The following is a 23,387-nucleotide window of genomic DNA, read 5'->3' on the forward strand; positions in this document are numbered from 1 at the left end:
TTAGAAAAGCTGAGAGAGTCACTTGGGTCCACGTTACCCACTGCAAGAAGGTATGTACACATATGAACACTGCTGATCACACACAGAGTTAGGAGAAGAACCGAGAACCAACAAGGTCCGGGGGTTACCTCCTTAACAAAGATTTCCTATCCCGACCGTTCATCACTGTGTGTGCTCCTAGAGGTGTGAGTATGGGGTGGTACCAAGCAGAGAGACTAAGGGCAGGAGAGGGTTGACGGTTTTTGGGAAGAGTAGAAACTCTGAGCTGCATCATAGTCTAATCTTTCTGATATATTCAGATCCACCACCTACTGGTACTAATCATAGGATACCATTGTCATTGAGAAGAAGTAGAAGATAAACTATATAATACACTGATGAGTGACGTACAGAATAAGGAATCAAAGAAGATCAAGATGTAGAATTTAAGGTAAACATTAAACAACTTCCTGGGGAAGCAGACAACTGTACAGGAATTTGGGGTTGGCCAGATTGAAGTACTCAGCCAACCCACCTCGGTTCACCTAAATTCCGGATGAATGCCAGTGTTATAGATACAAGAAGGGCACCGAGAAAAAATATGATTTTAATGGCTGGAAAGGTAATCGTTGATGCGACTGACTTAGGTTTGAAAGCACAGGAGAAAATGTGTAACCTCATAGCACCTATAACTGATGAAGGGTGGGCTAGTACCAGCAAAGGACGCATACGACAGAAAATGACCACAAAGGGTGGTTAGGAACTTGCGCCCTGGGGATATTGGTTCAACCAGTTCGAATTAGTTATCAGAGACCAGTTATAGGAGGCTAAAGAAGGCACAGGAGGAGTTTTGACCAGGACGGGAATAGCTTTGAATAAATGGATGCTATTGGCATCCTAAGGGAGGTTCCAGATGAATACAAAGTTATGAATCAAATATGTGAAGGCTTTAACACTATATTATTTTGGTAGTTGACAATAAATAAAAATATCCGCCACTTCCCTCATGACCTGGTAAAATAGACTGACTCTTGAAATGATACGGGCAAAGAGGATGGTGTAGGTAGAATGATTAGGTTCATTGCTGTACGTACATTTCTGATAACACAGCTCATGTTTGGGAAATGGAAAAGTGTTGTAGGAACTGTATTATGGGCTGCTTTCACCTGTATGAGTGTGTTTGGGTTGTGTGGTTGTTGTTTGGTCCCGTGTGCGAGAGGTTTAATCACCAGAACTCTAGAGAGATGGATAACGGAGCAGATGGTGAGATACGGACCGAGTCAAAGTTCAGACCAATGAGACGACAAGTACCTACCGCCGAGCAAGGTGGAGGATTCATTCAAATATCAGGAGCACATGTTAGATGAGACCATCTATTGGGATGCATGAATTAAGTAAAGTTATTGCTTCCTCCCCAGAATCAATGGTAAACCAAAAATGTACGTTCCCACAACTTCAACAAACCAAATTCCCTGGTTGGGATTCCACTTCCTGTACTCTATGTCATATGCCAAATTATGTTGACAAGGAATAGAATGATATCACTAATTAGACTGGCACCCAGGCTATGGAGGTCCGTAGGGTTGAGAGCCTGTTTTGCGAGGGAGACTTGGCAAGACTTGTTTAGCAGGACCAAGCTAACTGTATACTTAGTAAGCAGGACCAAGCTAACTGTATACTTAGTAAGCAGGACCTGGCTAACTGTAGAATGAGATAGCAGGACCAGGCTAACTGTAGACCTAAGTCGAGCTAACTGTAGACCTAAGTCGGGCTAACTGTAGACCTAAGTCGGGCCTAACTGTAGACCTAAGTCGGGCTAACTGTAGACCTAAGTCAGGCTAACCGCACCTGGAGGTGAAGAGAGCCTTCTCGTTGATCATCTGGACTCTCAAGATGTTGACAGCCTTATAGACATCTATCACATCCTGGTACTTCTCCAGTAGAGGCCTGGAGAGAGAAACAGGTTAGAAAAGAGTCACTCCACAATATCACCACACTTGACAAGATTAAACACAACAATGTTTTGTGAGTTGAGTTGAGACACTATAAACCTCCATAGGCTATAAACTTCAAGATACCTGTAATATGCCCCTGACTTGTCTTTCTGGTTCCTCTGGTCTGACTTCATGTCCTCTCCCCCACTGGTAGCAGGGGCAGGGGAAGAGGCTTAGCCAGGGGTAGAGGCAGGGCCTGGGGCCTGGTCTGGTCCTCTCTCCCAGGGGCAGGTTCTTTGCCAGGTAAGGTCTGAGCAGGGCTCTGGGCAGCAGAGACACCAGCCAGTAGATGGGCTCCTCATTCACAATGTCATGGAAGCTCTGGAGGTACTGATGCACGGCTGCAGAGGGCTGGATGGAGGACAGGTTCTGTAGGCAGGAGGAGGAGGAGGAGGAGGAAGAGACAGGAAGTTTACTATGTGGTTATGGAAGGTGTGAAGGTACTGAAACACAGCTGCAGAGGGCTGGATGGAGGACCGGTTCTGTAGGCAGGCGGAGGATGAGGAAAATCGAATTACATTTATTTGTCACATGCGCTGAATACAACTGGTGTAGACTTTACTGTGAAATGCTTACAAGCCCTTCCCAACGATGCAGAGTTAAAACATAATAGCACAAATAAAAGTAACAGGAGGAATAAAATAAATGTGGAACTATATACAGGAAGTACCAGTACCAGATCAATGTGGAGCTATATACAGGAAGTAACAGTACCAGATCATTGTGGAGCTATATACAGGAAGTACCAGATCAATTTGGAGCTATATACAGGGAATACCAGCACCAGATCAATGTGGAGCTGTATACAGGGAACACCAGTACCAGATCAATGTGGAGCTATATACAGGGAGTACCAGTACCAGATCAATGTGCAGAGGTATAAGGCATTTGAGGTTGATACAGTATGTACATGGAGGCAGGGTAAAGTGACTATGCATCAGGACAGATAATAGTAAGGTATTTGAAGTAGATACAGTTGAAGTCGGAAGTTTACATACACTTAGGTTGGAGTCATTAAAACTCGTTTTTCAACCACTCCACAAATTTCTTGTCAACAAACTATAGTTTTGGCAGGTCGGTTAGGACATCTACTTTGTGCATGACACAAGTAATTTTTCCAACAATTGTTTACAAACAGATTTATTTCACTTATATCTATCTCACTGTATCACAATTCCAGTGGGTCAGAAGTTTACATACACTAAGTTGACTGTGCCTTTAAACACTTGGGAAAATTCCAGAAAATGATGTCATGGCTTTGGAAGCTTCTGATAGGCTAGTAGAAAGATGAGGAAGGGAAGCGCTACTAAGGTACACAATAGTACATTTTGGTAGACAGAAGGTGCTCTTTGGCAAAAGGGGTGAATTGGTCATCAAAAAGAAAGGAGGACCAAGGCACTCTTCATATAATTAATTAAAATACCTTTATTTGTATGGCATGTTCAATAGAAAAAGTTTTAAAAATCCGACGTGTTTCGCCTGCATGGCCTTCGTCAGGGAGTACAAAGAAATAATACAATGTCCTCTTTTGAACAGCTTTTCCAATTAGCCATAATTTGAAGAGGGAGTGGTTACAAAATTGATTGGACACACCTAGTAAGCAATACTATGCACATTAAAAAGTGAAATACTGTAGCTATGTTATCATAAAAATACAACTCCAAGCTAGAAGTATCAGAACACTTAGAAAGGTAGTTCTAACCTTAAATATGACTGGGAGAAGTGTGAAGAATAAGAAAGAAATATATTCCATAGTACACTAGACCACAGCCAAACATGAACAACAGTCTAAACATAGCTGAGGGCAATTGAGCAAATTGTCCACTAGATGACAGCAAATTGACTTATCACGACCCTACAGGAAGGGTGGGAAATCCATATCTTCATTTAAACCAGGGTACTTAGTGGCCTGTAGTTTATAAATCCCAAAACTTTCCCTTTGGTTTAACTGTTTAAGACGGTCCCCTTTTCTAATAGAGGCCGGAACATGATCAATACCCATAGCTTGTAGGGAGGCAGGGTTGCCATGGTGTAAGGACTTGTAGTGCCTTGCCATGGGGTAGTCTTTATTGCCTACCCGTATGGCATACTTGTGTTCCGCTAAGCGGTCTTGAAGGCGTCTCTTTGTCCGTCCAATTTAGAACACCTTGCACTGTGGACATTCCAATCTATAGATGACATGAGTGGTTTTGCAGTTAATGAAATGCTTGGCGTAATACTCCATTTTGGAAGCAGTCTCAACAAAACACTTTTTCTGTGCAATATTTCTGCAATGGTTGCACTGGTTACATTTAAAAGAGCCCTTGGGTTTGTGGTCGAACCAAGTTTTTTGAGAGTCATCCAGAAGATAACTGTGGACTGATAGGCTAATTTACATCATTTGAGTCAATTGGAGATATACTTGTGGATGTATTTCAAGGCCTCAAACTCAGTGCCTCTCCTGCAGCAAAGCACCCCCACAACATCATGCTGCCACCTTTTTTTATGGCGGTTTTGGAGCAGTGGCTTCTTCCTTGCTGAGTGGCCTTTCATGTTATGTCGATATAGGACTCGTTTTGCTGTGGATATAGATACTTTTCTACCCATTTTCTCCAGCATCTTCACCAGGTCCTTTGCTGTTGTTCTGGGGTTAATTTGCACTTCTCGCACCAAAGTAAGTTCATCTCTAGGAGACAGAACACATCTCCTTCCTTAGCAGTATGACGGATGCGTACCTTCAGGCGTTTGGAAATTGCTCCCAAGGATGAACCAGACTTGTGGAGGTCTCCAATTTGTTTTCTGAGGTCTTGACTGATTTCTTTTGATTTTCCCATGATGTCAAGCAAAGAGGCACTGAGTTTGAAGGTAGGCCTTTAAATACATCCACAGGTACACCTCCAATTGACTAAAATGATGTCAATTAGCCTATCAGATGCTTCTAAAGCCATGACATCATTTTCAGGAATTTTCCAAGCTGTTTAAATGCAGTCAACTTAGTGTATGTAAACTTCTGACCCACTGGAATTGTGATACAGTGAGTTATAAGTGAAATAATGTGTCTGTAAACAATTGTTGGAAAAATGACTTGTGTCATGCACAAAGTAGATGTCCTAACCATCTTGCAATAACTATAGTCTGTTAACATAACCTAAGTGTATGTAAACTTCCGACTTCAACTGTATATACACACACACACACACACACACACACAACAAGAGAGACAACACGACACTACATAAAATGAGACCGAAGACAGAAATTCTATGAATATTACCGCCGTTATTCCTTTTTCATCAATCAGAGAGGCATGTTTATTCTTGATCCTGCTGAACGCACCCGTAGGTAGTTAACTATTGCTAGCTAATGAGGTAACATGACTGATCAAGATGTAGCCTAAACAAATGGTTAACGGTCCGGTCCACAAGTAGCCTAGTTTTAGAACGGCCCGCGATATGCTTTATGAATGAATCATGATAAAAATTAAAAAACATAGCACCGGTGTTATGGGTCATGTCTTTTGAACAGTAGAATCAAGCCATTTTCTCTGAGGAAAAGAGGGAGACTTGGCTACAGAAACTGTATATGAAATGCAGTGGTGAAAGTGTGAGGGTTGAGTGAGACTACAAATTCAAAGACTACCTACTTTTCTATAGTCTATGGGACAGATCTACATTTACAGGTTGGGAGGGGGGGGTCCAAAATAGGGCAGGGTTGTCAATGTTTTTTTGCTTTGGGGAGGGTTGTATGGTATTTTATTGGGCACAGTGGAGGGAAGTGCATTTTTTCCCAGGTTTACATTCACTCTTCTGCTTGTATTTTCCCTATAAACAATGACTTGATTTACTTGAGATATTACCTTAATAAAGTTAAGAAATGTTTGTTAAGGTTTGGTATGGTGAGCTATTATTAAGCTTTAGTTACTGCGTAATTGTCACGGTTGTTGTCGGTGAATGAGGACCAAAACGCAGCAGGTACGTGAATGCTCATCTTGATTTTTAATTACTCTCAAAAATGAACATACCAAATAACGAAAAAACGAACACTCGACAAATAAACAGTCTGGTAAGGCACAAGGCTATACACAGAATAATCACCCACAAATAACACATACAAACACACCCTAATATATGGGACTCTCAATCAAAGGCAGATAGACAACACCTGCCTTCAACTGAGAGTCCCAACCCCAATCAACCAAACATAGAAACACACAACCTAGACTAACCATAGAATTACTAAACATAAACCAAAACCCGGAAATACTAAATCAAACACCCTTTACACAAACACAACACCCCGAACCACATAAAACAAATACCCTCTGCCACGTCCTGACCAAACTACAAAAACAATTAACCTTATACTGGCCAGGACGTGACAGTAATATACTGTATATTAAGATATATTCTCTTAAATTGTATATTAAGATATATTCTCTTAAATTGTATATTAAGAAATATTATCTTAAGTGGTATATTAAGAAATATTATCTTAAATTTCATATTATCTTAAATGGTATATTAAGGGTGATTGTTATAACAGCTTCTTACCAGGTGTGGTGGAGTTTGGTTCTGGGCCTCCTTCAGAGACTCCTGGTAGCGTTGATGTGTTCTCTGGAGAAACTGCATGATGTCTGGAGGACCCTGGACTGTTCTGATCAGCACCTGGCTCACACACACGCATACACACATTTACACACACAGAGCAACTTATCTTAAGATAGCTAGGGATGACAACCACGTATCACAGTCATAGTAAGTAAAACGTTACGGTATTTGTTTTATTTAATGTATTTTCTTTTCACCTGCAGCATGGTGATGACTCTGTCCAGGTATAGCATCTCCTGGTGGCAGAAGTCAGCATAGCAGTGGGCAGGCAGACGTCTGGAATACATCCCTCTGAGGAAGGCTGAGTAGAGGGTCTCATCTGCTACTCTCTTACTGGTCTCCCACAGGACGTCATAAATACTCACCTCTTCAACCAGCTCTGGGGGAGGGAGGGAGGAGAGAGAAAGAGATATATATATTTTTCATTGCTTTGGTGCAGTTTTCACAAGTATGTGGTACATTTTAGCAACGCTTTGTACGAAACTCAAAACAGTTTTAAAAAATACAGTTGTTTCAAAACTCGGAGAAATTTTTTTATTTGACAATTACAACACATACAATCATACAGTCACTTATTCACCAAACTTAATCAGTGTTTCATCTAAAAATACATGTTTCACATTGCTAGTTCTATAGCAGTTAATTCATCAGTGGGAAGTTAGCTACATTAAACTAGTTCTATAGCAGTTAATTCAACAGTGGGATGTTAGCTACATTAAACTAGTTCTATAGCAGTTAATTCAACAGTAGGAAGTTAGCTACATTAAACTAGTTCTATAGCAGTTAATTCAACAGTGGGAAGTTAGCTACATTAAACTAGTTCTATAGCAGTTAATTCAACAGTGGGAAGTTAGCTACATTAAACTAGTTCTATAGCAGTTAATTCAACAGTGGGAAGTTAGCTACATTAAACTAGTTCTATAGCAGTTAATTCAACAGTGGGAAGTTAGCTACATTAAACTAGTTCTATAGCAGTTAATTCAACAGTAGGAAGTTAGCTACATTAAACTAGTTCTATAGCAGTTAATTCAACAGTGGGAAGTTAGCTACATTAAACTAGTTATATAGCAGTTAATTCAACAGTGGGAAGTTAGCTACATTAAACTAGTTATATAGCAGTTAATTCAACAGTGGGAAGTTAGCTACATTAAACTAGTTCTATAGCAGTTAATTCAACAGTGGGAAGTTAGCTACATTAAACTAGTTCTATAGCAGTTAATTCAACAGTGGGAAGTTAGCTACATTAAACTAGTTATATAGCAGTTAATTCAACAGTAGGAAGTTAGCTACATTAAACTAGTTCTATAGCAGTTAATTCAACAGTGGGAAGTTAGCTACATTAAACTAGTTCTATAGCAGTTAATTCAACAGTGGGAAGTTAGCTACATTAAACTAGTTCTATAGCAGTTAATTCAACAGTGGGAGTACTACATTCTATAGCAGTTAATTCAACAGTGGGAAGTTAGCTACATTAAACTAGTTCTATAGCAGTTAATTCAACAGTGGGAAGTTAGCTACATTAAACTAGTTATATAGCAGTTAATTCAACAGTGGGAAGTTAGCTACATTAAACTAGTTCTATAGCAGTTAATTCAACAGTAGGAAGTTAGCTACATTAAACTAGTTCTATAGCAGTTAATTCAACAGTGGGAAGTTAGCTACATTAAACTAGTTCTATAGCAGTTAATTCAACAGTGGGAAGTTAGCTACATTAAACTAGTTATGCAGTTAATTCAACAGTGGGAAGTTAGCTACATTAAACTAGTTCTATAGCAGTTAATTCAACAGTGGGAAGTTAGCTACATTAAACTAGTTCTATAGCAGTTAATTCAACAGTGGGAAGTTAGCTACATTAAACTAGTTTATAGCAGTTAATTCAACAGTGGGAAGTTAGCTACATTAAACTAGTTCTATAGCAGTTAATTCAACAGTGGGAAGTTAGCTACATTAAACTAGTTCTATAGCAGTTAATTCAACAGTGGGAAGTTAGCTACATTAAACTAGTTCTATAGCAGTTAATTCAACAGTGGGAAGTTAGCTACATTAAACTAGTTATATAGCAGTTAATTCAACAGTAGGAAGTTAGCTACATTAAACTAGTTCTATAGCAGTTAATTCAACAGTGGGAAGTTAGCTACATTAAACTAGTTCTATAGCAGTTAATTCAACAGTGGGAAGTTAGCTACATTAAACTAGTTATATAGCAGTTAATTCAACAGTGGGAAGTTAGCTACATTAAACTAGTTATATAGCAGTTAATTCAACAGTAGGAAGTTAGCTACATTAAACTAGTTCTATAGCAGTTAATTCAACAGTGGGAAGTTAGCTACATTAAACTAGTTCTATAGCAGTTAATTCAACAGTGGGAAGTTAGCTACATTAAACTAGTTCTATAGCAGTTAATTCAACAGTGGGAAGTTAGCTACATTAAACTAGTTCTATAGCAGTTAATTCAACAGTGGGAAGTTAGCTACATTAAACTAGTTCTATAGCAGTTAATTCAACAGTGGGAAGTTAGCTACATTAAACTAGTTATATAGCAGTTAATTCAACAGTGGGAAGTTAGCTACATTAAACTAGTTCTATAGCAGTTAATTCAACAGTGGGAAGTTAGCTACATTAAACTAGTTCTATAGCAGTTAATTCAACAGTGGGAAGTTAGCTACATTAAACTAGTTCTATAGCAGTTAATTCAACAGTGGGAAGTTAGCTACATTAAACTAGTTATATAGCAGTTAATTCAACAGTAGGAAGTTAGCTACATTAAACTAGTTCTATAGCAGTTAATTCAACAGTGGGAAGTTAGCTACATTAAACTAGTTCTATAGCAGTTAATTCAACAGTGGGAAGTTAGCTACATTAAACTAGTTCTATAGCAGTTAATTCAACAGTGGGAAGTTAGCTACATTAAACTAGTTCTATAGCAGTTAATTCAACAGTGGGAAGTTAGCTACATTAAACTAGTTCTATAGCAGTTAATTCAACAGTGGGAAGTTAGCTACATTAAACTAGTTCTATAGCAGTTAATTCAACAGTGGGAAGTTAGCTACATTAAACTAGTTCTATAGCAGTTAATTCAACAGTGGGAAGTTAGCTACATTAAACTAGTTCTATAGCAGTTAATTCAACAGTGGGAAGTTAGCTACATTAAACTAGTTCTATAGCAGTTAATTCAACAGTGGGAAGTTAGCTACATTAAACTAGTTCTATAGCAGTTAATTCAACAGTGGGAAGTTAGCTACATTAAACTAGTTCTATAGCAGTTAATTCAACAGTGGGAAGTTAGCTACATTAAACTAGTTCTATAGCAGTTAATTCAACAGTGGGAAGTTAGCTACATTAAACTAGTTCTATAGCAGTTAATTCAACAGTGGGAAGTTAGCTACATTAAACTAGTTCTATAGCAGTTAATTCAACAGTGGGAAGTTAGCTACATTAAACTAGTTATATAGCAGTTAATTCAACAGTAGGAAGTTAGCTACATTAAACTAGTTCTATAGCAGTTAATTCAACAGTGGGAAGTTAGCTACATTAAACTAGTTCTATAGCAGTTAATTCAACAGTGGGAAGTTAGCTACATTAAACTAGTTCTATAGCAGTTAATTCAACAGTGGGAAGTTAGCTACATTAAACTAGTTCTATAGCAGTTAATTCAACAGTGGGAAGTTAGCTACATTAAACTAGTTCTATAGCAGTTAATTCAACAGTGGGAAGTTAGCTACATTAAACTAGTTCTATAGCAGTTAATTCAACAGTGGGAAGTTAGCTACATTAAACTAGTTCTATAGCAGTTAATTCAACAGTAGGAAGTTAGCTACATTAAACTAGTTCTATAGCAGTTAATTCAACAGTGGGAAGTTAGCTACATTAAACTAGTTATATAGCAGTTAATTCAACAGTGGGAAGTTAGCTACATTAAACTAGTTCTATAGCAGTTAATTCAACAGTGGGAAGTTAGCTACATTAAACTAGTTCTATAGCAGTTAATTCAACAGTGGGAAGTTAGCTACATTAAACTAGTTCTATAGCAGTTAATTCAACAGTGGGAAGTTAGCTACATTAAACTAGTTCTATAGCAGTTAATTCAACAGTGGGAAGTTAGCTACATTAAACTAGTTATATAGCAGTTAATTCAACAGTGGGAAGTTAGCTACATTAAACTAGTTCTATAGCAGTTAATTCAACAGTGGGAAGTTAGCTACATTAAACTAGTTCTATAGCAGTTAATTCAACAGTGGGAAGTTAGCTACATTAAACTAGTTATATAGCAGTTAATTCAACAGTGGGAAGTTAGCTACATTAAACTAGTTCTATAGCAGTTAATTCAACAGTGGGAAGTTAGCTACATTAAACTAGTTCTATAGCAGTTAATTCAACAGTGGGAAGTTAGCTACATTAAACTAGTTCTATAGCAGTTAATTCAACAGTGGGAAGTTAGCTACATTAAACTAGTTCTATAGCAGTTAATTCAACAGTGGGAAGTTAGCTACATTAAACTAGTTCTATAGCAGTTAATTCAACAGTGGGAAGTTAGCTACATTAAACTAGTTCTATAGCAGTTAATTCAACAGTGGGAAGTTAGCTACATTAAACTAGTTCTATAGCAGTTAATTCAACAGTGGGAAGTTAGCTACATTAAACTAGTTCTATAGCAGTTAATTCAACAGTGGGAAGTTAGCTACATTAAACTAGTTCTATAGCAGTTAATTCAACAGTGGGAAGTTAGCTACATTAAACTAGTTCTATAGCAGTTAATTCAACAGTGGGAAGTTAGCTACATTAAACTAGTTCTATAGCAGTTAATTCAACAGTAGGAAGTTAGCTACATTAAACTAGTTCTATAGCAGTTAATTCAACAGTGGGAAGTTAGCTACATTAAACTAGTTCTATAGCAGTTAATTCAACAGTGGGAAGTTAGCTACATTAAACTAGTTCTATAGCAGTTAATTCAACAGTGGGAAGTTAGCTACATTAAACTAGTTCTATAGCAGTTAATTCAACAGTGGGAAGTTAGCTACATTAAACTAGTTCTATAGCAGTTAATTCAACAGTGGGAAGTTAGCTACATTAAACTAGTTATATAGCAGTTAATTCAACAGTGGGAAGTTAGCTACATTAAACTAGTTCTATAGCAGTTAATTCAACAGTGGGAAGTTAGCTACATTAAACTAGTTCTATAGCAGTTAATTCAACAGTGGGAAGTTAGCTACATTAAACTAGTTCTATAGCAGTTAATTCAACAGTGGGAAGTTAGCTACATTAAACTAGTTCTATAGCAGTTAATTCAACAGTGGGAAGTTAGCTACATTAAACTAGTTCTATAGCAGTTAATTCAACAGTGGGAAGTTAGCTACATTAAACTAGTTCTATAGCAGTTAATTCAACAGTGGGAAGTTAGCTACATTAAACTAGTTCTATAGCAGTTAATTCAACAGTGGGAAGTTAGCTACATTAAACTAGTTCTATAGCAGTTAATTCAACAGTGGGAAGTTAGCTACATTAAACTAGTTCTATAGCAGTTAATTCAACAGTGGGAAGTTAGCTACATTAAACTAGTTCTATAGCAGTTAATTCAACAGTGGGAAGTTAGCTACATTAAACTAGTTCTATAGCAGTTAATTCAACAGTGGGAAGTTAGCTACATTAAACTAGTTCTATAGCAGTTAATTCAACAGTGGGAAGTTAGCTACATTAAACTAGTTCTATAGCAGTTAATTCAACAGTGGGAAGTTAGCTACATTAAACTAGTTATATAGCAGTTAATTCAACAGTAGGAAGTTAGCTACATTAAACTAGTTCTATAGCAGTTAATTCAACAGTGGGAAGTTAGCTACATTAAACTAGTTCTATAGCAGTTAATTCAACAGTGGGAAGTTAGCTACATTAAACTAGTTCTATAGCAGTTAATTCAACAGTGGGAAGTTAGCTACATTAAACTAGTTCTATAGCAGTTAATTCAACAGTGGGAAGTTAGCTACATTAAACTAGTTATATAGCAGTTAATTCAACAGTGGGAAGTTAGCTACATTAAACTAGTTCTATAGCAGTTAATTCAACAGTGGGAAGTTAGCTACATTAAACTAGTTCTATAGCAGTTAATTCAACAGTGGGAAGTTAGCTACATTAAACTAGTTCTATAGCAGTTAATTCAACAGTGGGAAGTTAGCTACATTAAACTAGTTCTATAGCAGTTAATTCAACAGTGGGAAGTTAGCTACATTAAACTAGTTCTATAGCAGTTAATTCAACAGTGGGAAGTTAGCTACATTAAACTAGTTATATAGCAGTTAATTCAACAGTAGGAAGTTAGCTACATTAAACTAGTTCTATAGCAGTTAATTCAACAGTGGGAAGTTAGCTACATTAAACTAGTTCTATAGCAGTTAATTCAACAGTGGGAAGTTAGCTACATTAAACTAGTTCTATAGCAGTTAATTCAACAGTAGGAAGTTAGCTACATTAAACTAGTTCTATAGCAGTTAATTCAACAGTGGGAAGTTAGCTACATTAAACTAGTTCTATAGCAGTTAATTCAACAGTGGGAAGTTAGCTACATTAAACTAGTTCTATAGCAGTTAATTCAACAGTGGGAAGTTAGCTACATTAAACTAGTTCTATAGCAGTTAATTCAACAGTGGGAAGTTAGCTACATTAAACTAGTTCTATAGCAGTTAATTCAACAGTGGGAAGTTAGCTACATTAAACTAGTTCTATAGCAGTTAATTCAACAGTAGGAAGTTAGCTACATTAAACTAGTTCTATAGCAGTTAATTCAACAGTGGGAAGTTAGCTACATTAAACTAGTTCTATAGCAGTTAATTCAACAGTGGGAAGTTAGCTACATTAAACTAGTTCTATAGCAGTTAATTCAACAGTGGGAAGTTAGCTACATTAAACTAGTTCTATAGCAGTTAATTCAACAGTGGGAAGTTAGCTACATTAAACTAGTTCTATAGCAGTTAATTCAACAGTGGGAAGTTAGCTACATTAAACTAGTTCTATAGCAGTTAATTCAACAGTGGGAAGTTAGCTACATTAAACTAGTTCTATAGCAGTTAATTCAACAGTGGGAAGTTAGCTACATTAAACTAGTTCTATAGCAGTTAATTCAACAGTGGGAAGTTAGCTACATTAAACTAGTTCTATAGCAGTTAATTCAACAGTGGGAAGTTAGCTACATTAAACTAGTTCTATAGCAGTTAATTCAACAGTGGGAAGTTAGCTACATTAAACTAGTTCTATAGCAGTTAATTCAACAGTGGGAAGTTAGCTACATTAAACTAGTTATATAGCAGTTAATTCAACAGTGGGATGTTAGCTACATTAAACTAGTTCTATAGCAGTTAATTCAACAGTGGGAAGTTAGCTACATTAAACTAGTTCTATAGCAGTTAATTCAACAGTGGGAAGTTAGCTACATTAAACTAGTTCTATAGCAGTTAATTCAACAGTGGGAAGTTAGCTACATTAAACTAGTTCTATAGCAGTTAATTCAACAGTGGGAAGTTAGCTACATTAAACTAGTTCTATAGCAGTTAATTCAACAGTGGAAGTTAGCTACATTAAACTAGTTCTATAGCAGTTAATTCAACAGTGGGAAGTTAGCTACATTAAACTAGTTCTATAGCAGTTAATTCAACAGTGGGAAGTTAGCTACATTAAACTAGTTCGATAGCAGTTAATTCAACAGTGGGAAGTTAGCTACATTAAACTAGCTCTATAGCAGTTAATTCAACAGTAGGAAGTTAGCTACATTAAACTAGTTCTATAGCAGTTAATTCAACAGTGGGAAGTTAGCTACATTAAACTAGTTCTATAGCAGTTAATTCAACAGTGGGAAGTTAGCTACATTAAACTAGTTCTATAGCAGTTAATTCAACAGTGGGAAGTTAGCTACATTAAACTAGTTCTATAGCAGTTAATTCAACAGTGGGAAGTTAGCTACATTAAACTAGTTCTATAGCAGTTAATTCAACAGTGGGAAGTTAGCTACATTAAACTAGTTCTATAGCAGTTAATTCAACAGTAGGAAGTTAGCTACATTAAACTAGTTCTATAGCAGTTAATTCAACAGTAGGAAGTTAGCTACATTAAACTAGTTCTATAGCAGTTAATTCAACAGTGGGAAGTTAGCTACATTAAACTAGTTCTATAGCAGTTAATTCAACAGTGGGAAGTTAGCTACATTAAACTAGTTCTATAGCAGTTAATTCAACAGTGGGAAGTTAGCTACATTAAACTAGTTCTATAGCAGTTAATTCAACAGTAGGAAGTTAGCTACATTAAACTAGTTCTATAGCAGTTAATTCAACAGTGGGAAGTTAGCTACATTAAACTAGTTCTATAGCAGTTAATTCAACAGTGGGAAGTTAGCTACATTAAACTAGTTATATAGCAGTTAATTCAACAGTGGGAAGTTAGCTACATTAAACTAGTTCTATAGCAGTTAATTCAACAGTGGGAAGTTAGCTACATTAAACTAGTTCTATAGCAGTTAATTCAACAGTGGGAAGTTAGCTACATTAAACTAGTTCTATAGCAGTTAATTCAACAGTGGGAAGTTAGCTACATTAAACTAGTTCTATAGCAGTTAATTCAACAGTAGGAAGTTAGCTACATTAAACTAGTTCTATAGCAGTTAATTCAACAGTGGGAAGTTAGCTACATTAAACTAGTTCTATAGCAGTTAATTCAACAGTGGGAAGTTAGCTACATTAAACTAGTTCTATAGCAGTTAATTCAACAGTAGGAAGTTAGCTACATTAAACTAGTTCTATAGCAGTTAATTCAACAGTGGGAAGTTAGCTACATTAAACTAGTTCTATAGCAGTTAATTCAACAGTGGGAAGTTAGCTACATTAAACTAGTTCTATAGCAGTTAATTCAACAGTGGGAAGTTAGCTACATTAAACTAGTTATATAGCAGTTAATTCAACAGTGGGAAGTTAGCTACATTAAACTAGTTCTATAGCAGTTAATTCAACAGTGGGAAGTTAGCTACATTAAACTAGTTCTATAGCAGTTAATTCAACAGTGGGAAGTTAGCTACATTAAACTAGTTCTATAGCAGTTAATTCAACAGTGGGAAGTTAGCTACATTAAACTAGTTCTATAGCAGTTAATTCAACAGTGGGAAGTTAGCTACATTAAACTAGTTCTATAGCAGTTAATTCAACAGTGGGATCTTAGCTACAGTTAATTCAACAGTAGGAAGTTAGCTATAGCAGTTAATTCAACAGTGGGAAGTTAGCTATAGCAGTTAATTCAACAGTGGGAAGTTAGCTACATTAAACTAGTTCTATAGCAGTTAATTCAACAGTAGGAATGTAGCAGTTAATTCAACAGTAGGAAGTTAGCTACATTAAACTAGTTATATAGCAGTTAATTCAACAGTGGGAAGTTAGCTACATTAAACTAGTTCTATAGCAGTTAATTCAACAGTAGGAAGTTAGCTACATTAAACTAGTTCTATAGCAGTTAATTCAACAGTAGGAAGTTAGCTACATTAAACTAGTTCTATAGCAGTTAATTCAACAGTGGGAAGTTAGCTACATTAAACTAGTTCTATAGCAGTTAATTCAACAGTAGGAAGTTAGCTACATTAAACTAGTTGATGCAGTTACCAAAACAGCTGTATAGTTTGACTGGTAAAAGTTATTTCTGTTCTAATTTTAGATTTGAATAGCAGAGTAGACTAATAATATGCTCTACGTTTTTGTCGAAGCTACTGGGAAAGGGGTCAAAATAGCTGATTCGTGTCAAAGTCACATTGTTTTGAGTGAACAGAATGTTGGAAGTCAGATTTAAAATGGGAGATTTAAATAAAGGGAGCTTTATAATGTTGAAGATATCCCATTAAAGAGGAAGAGATTTTCTAGGAGGACAAAAAGCTTAATAGTTTAAAAACAATTCCAGACCGGTCAACACGTTTTAAAGGAAATGCGTTCACAAGTGTCATTAATCATCAGACAGCTGTCATCTTCTTAATGTCAGAGTGCCAATCAACAAGGAGCTGCACCTGTAACTAACCACTATCAGACATCAGAAACTTCTTGATCTCTTCATCTGTCAAGCCTAGGCAATGGGACAAAACAATTCCTACCTCTCTCGTGTGCTTTTTTCTGACTTGGTAATGCTGCTAAACCAGATCTAAAAGAAAATGAAAAAAATACATGAATGTAATTTAGTGTTAATATGGTCTCTGTAAGAACATGTCCAGATACAAGACAGTGTTGTCCTGCTACCTTGTCTCCATAGAACACACATAGAACCTCAGCTCTCCACAGGACACGTCATTCCAGCCCTGCCCACCTGTTGTCAAGGCAACAACAAATCACACTTCAGTTATGTGTGATGTGTGTGTGTGTGTGTGTGTGTGTGTGTGGGTGTGTGTGTGTGTGTGTGTGTGTGTGTGTGTGTGTGTGTGTGTGTGTGTGTGTGTGTGTGTGTGTGTGTGTGTGTGTGTGTGTGTGTGTGTGTGTGTGTGTGTGTGTGTACCTCCTGTGTGTAGCTCCATACAGTTCTCCCCCTGTCCAGAGTTACTGGGCTCATCCTCCTCCCAGTAAAAACTGTCAACAGCTGAGCCGTCACTCCACAGCCACATCCCCTCCTTATCACAGAAAACCATTGATTGATTGATTGATTGATTGATTGATTCCACTACTTTTTGTTTTTAAACAGAAAGTACATTGAGCTATTTCCTGTGTAACCTGTAGACATTTGACAGATTGATTGACAGACTGACTGACTGATGAATTACTGACCCAGTTTACCTGAGCTGCGTCATAGCCTCCTATCCAGACCGGCTGGTATGTGTGTCTCCTGACCAGATCCTGGACAAACATCTGTTGACCAGGGCTGTGAACCGACACCAGGTTCCCTCTGTGCTGGGAGCAGTACGACTAGAGGGACAGCCAGAAAACACTGTGTTAGCCCGCTGAGCTAAAGCCCAGGCAGTACCTCAGGGAGCAAAGATCAATGCAGGCTAGAAATTGATATTTTCTGAAGTAAATGTGTGCTTGCTAGTCTTGAAGTATCAATGGTTGTGAAATAGTAGTAGTAATTAGTAATTGTCTCTCCCTGTTACAAGTGTTACCTCTGCAGTGGCCCAGGTGGCCCAGACGGGGTAGAAGGAGAAGCAGCGATGCTCATTCTGATGCCACCCGGCTGGGCATGGTGACTGGGAGTCCACCCCTTCCACCTCCTCCTCTGTAGTGTTCACCACCCCCGAGGCAGCATCCACCCCTGGAACAACAACAACAACACACACCGACAGTATGTACTGTTAAAGAGCTGTGGTTGACTTAGTTTACCTGGTACATTAAAGCAATTAATGGAATAATCCCAAAAGTGCAAAATAAACTAGATGAAGTAGCACCTCAAATACTTTATAGCATTTAGAGTTGTGTTTGACCAGATACAATGCAATTTTACAGTTAACAAATTGACAACAGACTTTCAGCATGCTTATAGAGGTGGATATTGAACATGTACGACGCTTACAAAAATGGTTGATGATTGGCTGAGTGAAAATCATGATAAAAAGATTGTGGGAGCTGTTTTGTTAGACTTCAGTGTGGCCTTTGACATTATCAATCAAAGTCTGATACTGGAAAAACGTATGTGTTATGGCTTTACACCACCTGCTATATTGTGGATAAAGAGTTACCTGACCTGCCTAGTTAAATAAAGGTTACATGGTTTTTTAATTACAGAACACAGAGGGTGTTCTTTATCATTGAATTAAACTATTTACACACACACTGTTTCATTTCAAGTTTCAACTTTTATATTTGCCTGTTGCGAGGTGCAGAGCCATCACTGCCCAACAAAGCAGCAGAGACATCCTACCAACCGATCTACAGAGGAAACAATGATATTATATTACATAACAACTTAGCTTTACATTTAATAACCTTTAATAGTGTTAAAGGGATCATGAATACCATTTTAACGTCTCTGTGTGCATTATGAAGGAAGGTAGTGGTTGTTTCACGAGCAAATGCTATCTAGCATTAGCACAATGACTGTGAAGTCTCCAGGTACGGTAGCATTGCTAATGTACCTGTAGACTTCCAGTCATTGCGCTAGAATCGTACATTATGCATTTAACATAACTTAATTTAATATGATATTGCGTAACATAACATGACAAAACATAACACAACTTTTAAGTGACATAAGTTAACATGACATAACAGAGCAGCTCCATCTGTAACGTAGTACATTACCTGTACATAGATCAGAGAATGTTGAAAGTACCTGAGCTAGCTAGTAACACAGTGACAGTAGTAGTAGCTCGGTCCTGGTAGGATACCTCAGAACATCTGCTCTTTTCTACCTGCTTCTGGCTTGGATTAGTCACTGTTGAGGAGCAGGAGGAGTGAAATGAGATGATGTGAGGGGAAGAGATGAGGAAAGCATAAGGTACTGCAGAACAGCGGCCAGCCCATATCGTCCTCTCTACACTAGTGGGTGTGTCCTAAAAGCATCAGCCCTGCCCACTCTCATTATCAGTCAGACTAGAATCACATCAACAACCTGCTAGTTCTAACAACACATCTCCTGTTCTGACAGACTAGAATCACATCAACATCCTGCTAGTTCTAACAACACATCTCCTGTTCTGACAGACTAGAATCACATCAACATCCTGCTAGTTCTAACAACACATCTCCTGTTCTGACAGACTAGAATCACATCAACATCCTGCTAGTTCTAACAACACATCTCCTGTTCTGACAGACTAGAATCACATCAACATCCTGCTAGTTCTAACAACACATCTCCTGTTCTGACAGACTAGAATCACATCAACATCCTGCTAGTTCTAACAACACATCTCCTGTTCTGACAGACTAGAATCACATCAACATCCTGCTAGTTCTAACAACACATCTCCTGTTCTGACAGACTAGAATCACATCAACATCCTGCTAGTTCTAACAACACATCTCCTGCTCTGACAGACTAGAATCACATCAACATCCTGCTAGTTCTAACAACACATCTCCTGTTCTGACAGACTAGAATCACATCAACATCCTGCTAGTTCTAACAACACATCTCCTGTTCTGACAGACTAGAATCACATCAACATCCTGCTAGTTCTAACAACACATCTCCTGCTCTGACAGACTAGAATCACATCAACATCCTGCTAGTTCTAACAACACATCTCCTGTTCTGACAGACTAGAATCACATCAACATCCTGCTAGTTCTAACAACACATCTCCTGTTCTGACAGACTAGAATCACATCAACATCCTGCTAGTTCTAACAACACATCTCCTGTTCTGACAGACTAGAATCACATCAACATCCTGCTAGTTCTAACACCACATCTCCTGTTCTGACAGACTAGAATCACATCAACATCCTGCTAGTTCTAACAACACATCTCCTGTTCTGACAGACTAGAACCACATCAACATCCTGCTAGTTCTAACAACACATCTCCTGTTCTGACAGACTAGAATCACATCAACATCCTGCTAGTTCTAACAACACATCTCCTGCTCTGACAGAAGACACAGAGCGTACCCCTCAGTTTCTTGGCAATTTCTCACATGGAATAGACTGATGAGTTTCAGAAGAAAGTTCTTTGTTTCTGGCCATTTTAAGCCTGTAGTCCAACCCACAAATGCTGATGCTCCAGATACTCAACTAGTCTAAAGAAGGCCAGTTTTATTGCTTCTTTAATCAACATGACAGTTTTTCAGCTGTGCTAACATAATTGCAAAAGGGTTTTCTAATGATCAATTAGCCTTTTAAAATGATAAACTTGGATTAGCGAACACAACGTGCCATTGGAACACAGGAGTGATGGTTGCTGATAATGGGCCTCAATTCGCCTATGTATATATTCCATAAATAATAACATGTTTCCAGCTACAATAGTAATTTACAACATTAACAATGTCTACACAGTATTTCTGATCAATTTCATGTTATTGTAATGGACCAAAAATGAGCTTTTCTTCCAAAAACAAGGACATTTCTACGTGACCCCAAACTTTTGAACGGTAGTGAATATGAAAATAAAGGTAAATACATATTTCAATGTCCAGATGTAGAAAGTTATGATTTACCAATAATTTACCAATTTATTCATTAATTTAGTAACACCATCCTCATAAGTTATACTATTAAAGATATTCTGCAACGTAAACCTATGTAAGCTGCCTATCAATAGGCTACTGATGCTCTACTGGCAGATTTTGCATTGCAATTGTCCAGTAATGCAACAACACCAATGAATAACAGATTCCTCAAAATTGTTGAGTGTTTTTAGCTGAAAGACCGAGCTAACAGTTTCTTATTTTGTTGCAGATACTGTGTGAGGGCTTGGCTCCTCTAGTGCCTCACAGAGGTGGACGAAAATAGGGTGTAGTCCTCCCTGAGGCAGGAGAGTTTCAGGGGAGTGGCGGACCGGTTCAAGCTGCCGCAGCTGAGCTAACATTCCGAGAATGTCCACCCAAAATTTTGGGCAGATTATCCCCCAGGCAATCGATCAATTTCACCCTTTCTCCCTCCTCTTGCGTGTAAATCGTCTTGCACCTATCGTATTCGGGCCCAGCTATGAATAAAAACATAATTTGACTAACACTATTAGCTTGCGGTCCAGTAGGATCTCTCTCTCTCTCTCTCTCTCTCTCTCTCTCTCTCTCTCGTGCCTGTCAGTAATAGCTGCACCATAGACCTACAGTACCTAGTGAAAGTGTACACACCACAGTTGTCAGATTTTGCTGCCGTGAAATTAAATCTAAAAAGGGATTAAATTAGATTTTTTTCCCTACAGAGCCACACAAAATAACAAATTTAAAATGAAGATGTCTTGATTGTGTTTGTCTTCACACCTCAAGAGTGAATACTTGGTAGAAGACCCTTTGGCAGCTATTACAGCTGTAAAGCATTCTGAGTAAGAAGTCTACACCAGTCTTAGGGCAACATACAGTATGTCATGTATTGTTATAAAGAATTGAATCATGCAATATTAAATTAGGCTCAAACTTGGTGAAGGCTACAGGACTGAAAGCCTTTGAATGCAAACACACTCATGGGTGGTACTGGTAACACAAACATGTACTTGAAAGGCACCCTGGGAAATCTGCAAATGACCCACTCGGCAAAAAACTGGTTGAATCAATGTTGTTTCCATGTCAATTCAACAAATAACCCACTGGGCAAAAAAAACGGGTTAAATCAACGTTGTTTCCACGTCAATTCAACAAAATAAATAAATGTGATGACGTTGAATCAATGTGGAAACCTGATTGGATTTGTAAAAAGTTAAGGAATGTTGTAACCTTTTAACCTATATCCAATAATATAAATCAATATTAGACGTTGAACTGATGCCTGTGCCCAGTGGGAAGGCTTTTCATCCTACAGTGTTAAACAAAATCCAAAACCTTTTCAGACTGCAGTGGTTCCTCAGAAGGAGGAAGGAGAGAACCGTCCTCCTCAGTGAATTTCATGATTTTTTAAAAACATTTATAAAAGTTATCATTTTTAGATAAACTATAGTAAATGCATTCACATGTCACCAAATAATTTATTAAAACACACTGTTTTGCAATGAAGGTCTACAGTAGCCTCAACAGCACTCTGTAGGGTAGCACAATGGTGGGTACATTGACTTCAATACAAAACCTAGGAGACTCATGGTTCTAACCCCCTTCCATAGACTTACACAGTAATTATGAAAACTTCCGGAAGACGTCCTCCAACCCTTCAGAGCTCTTGCAGCATGAAATGACATGTTGTCCACCCAATCCAAGGGTCAGATAATTAATCTTGTACTGAACACATAAGCTACAGCTAGCTAGCACTACAGTGCATAAAATATGGTGAGTAGTTGACTCAAAGAGAGAGAAAGGTCAGTGAAGATACTTGCCAGCTGGTCAGCGCATGCTCTGAGTACATGTCGTGGTAATCCATCCCTGTCCTGCAGCCTTGTGAATGTTAACCTGTTTAAAGGTCTTACTCACATTGGCTACGGAGAGTGTAATCACACAGTTGTACATAACAGCTGGTGCTCTCATTCATGGTTCAGTGTTGCTTGCCTCGAAGCGAGCATAGAAGGCATTTAGCTTGGTTGTTAGGCTCGCGTCACTGGTGCAGCTTGCGTCTGGGTTTCCCTTTATAATCCGTAATAGTTTCCAAGCCCTGCCACATCTGACGAGCAACAGAGCCGGTGTAGTAGGATTCAATCTTAATCCTGTATTGATGCTTTGCCTGTTTGATGGTTCGTCTGAGGACTTTGTGAGATTTCTGGATTAGTGTCCCACTCTTTGAAAGCGGTAGCTCTAGCCTTTAGCTTAGTGCAGATGTTGCCTTTAATCCATGACTGTTGTTTAGGATATGTACGTACGGTCACTGTGGGGACGACGTTGTCGATGCATAATCCAATCGGTGCAAAACAGTCCTGAAACTTACTGTCTGCTATGGACAACTTCCGTATCGCTGGTACATCTTGTTTTAGTTTTTGCTTGTAAACAGAAATTAAGAGGATGGTGTTATGGCCAAATTTGCCAAATGCAAGGTGAGGAAGAGCTTTGTATGTGTCTCTGTGTGTAGAATAGCGGTGATCTAGAGTTTTTTTTGCATGTTGTCTGTTGATAAATGGATTTTGTCTGCTTGAGATTGGAGTCTGCGGTTTGATGGCTGGTCTGGTGGAATATTTAACTGTTTGTCTGTGTCCTTGTGTTTGGGGAGGGGAAGGGGTTGGGTCTGGGTTGGCAGTTAAATGTGCAAGAGATTTTCATCCATGTGGATAAAAAAAACGACATTAAAATTCCACTAATTATTTTGTTCTAGAAATT

General features: G+C 37.9%; 1 protein-coding gene across 2 annotated transcripts; it reads right to left on the reverse strand.

Annotated features, from left to right (window-relative positions):
- Window positions 1-1,841: 1,841 nt before the first annotated feature.
- On the reverse strand, window positions 1,842-19,007 carry LOC123728303 (uncharacterized). Of its 2 annotated transcripts, XM_082964336.1 has the most exons (11): window positions 18,790-19,007; window positions 18,356-18,417; window positions 17,655-17,803; window positions 17,332-17,460; window positions 17,057-17,168; window positions 16,804-16,870; window positions 16,662-16,708; window positions 6,757-6,938; window positions 6,503-6,616; window positions 2,058-2,342; window positions 1,842-1,926 (listed from the first exon to the last, which is right to left on the reverse strand). In XM_082964336.1, the coding sequence occupies exons 1-11, from the start codon at window positions 18,795-18,797 to the stop codon at window positions 1,885-1,887; spliced, it is 1,197 nt and encodes a 398-aa protein (XP_082820462.1). In that variant the 5' UTR covers window positions 18,798-19,007; the 3' UTR covers window positions 1,842-1,884. The 2 variants fall into 2 exon arrangements, with proteins under 2 accessions (XP_082820462.1, XP_082820463.1); XM_082964337.1 differs by lacking the exons at window positions 16,662-16,708; window positions 16,804-16,870 and having other exon boundaries at window positions 18,790-18,999.
- Between the last annotated feature and the right edge of the window lie 4,380 nt (window positions 19,008-23,387).

The sequence above is a fragment of the Salmo salar genome, chromosome 17 (assembly GCF_965601325.2).
Source record: "Salmo salar chromosome 17, fSalSal1, whole genome shotgun sequence".
In the NCBI taxonomy this organism is placed as follows: Eukaryota; Metazoa; Chordata; class Actinopteri; order Salmoniformes; family Salmonidae; genus Salmo; species Salmo salar.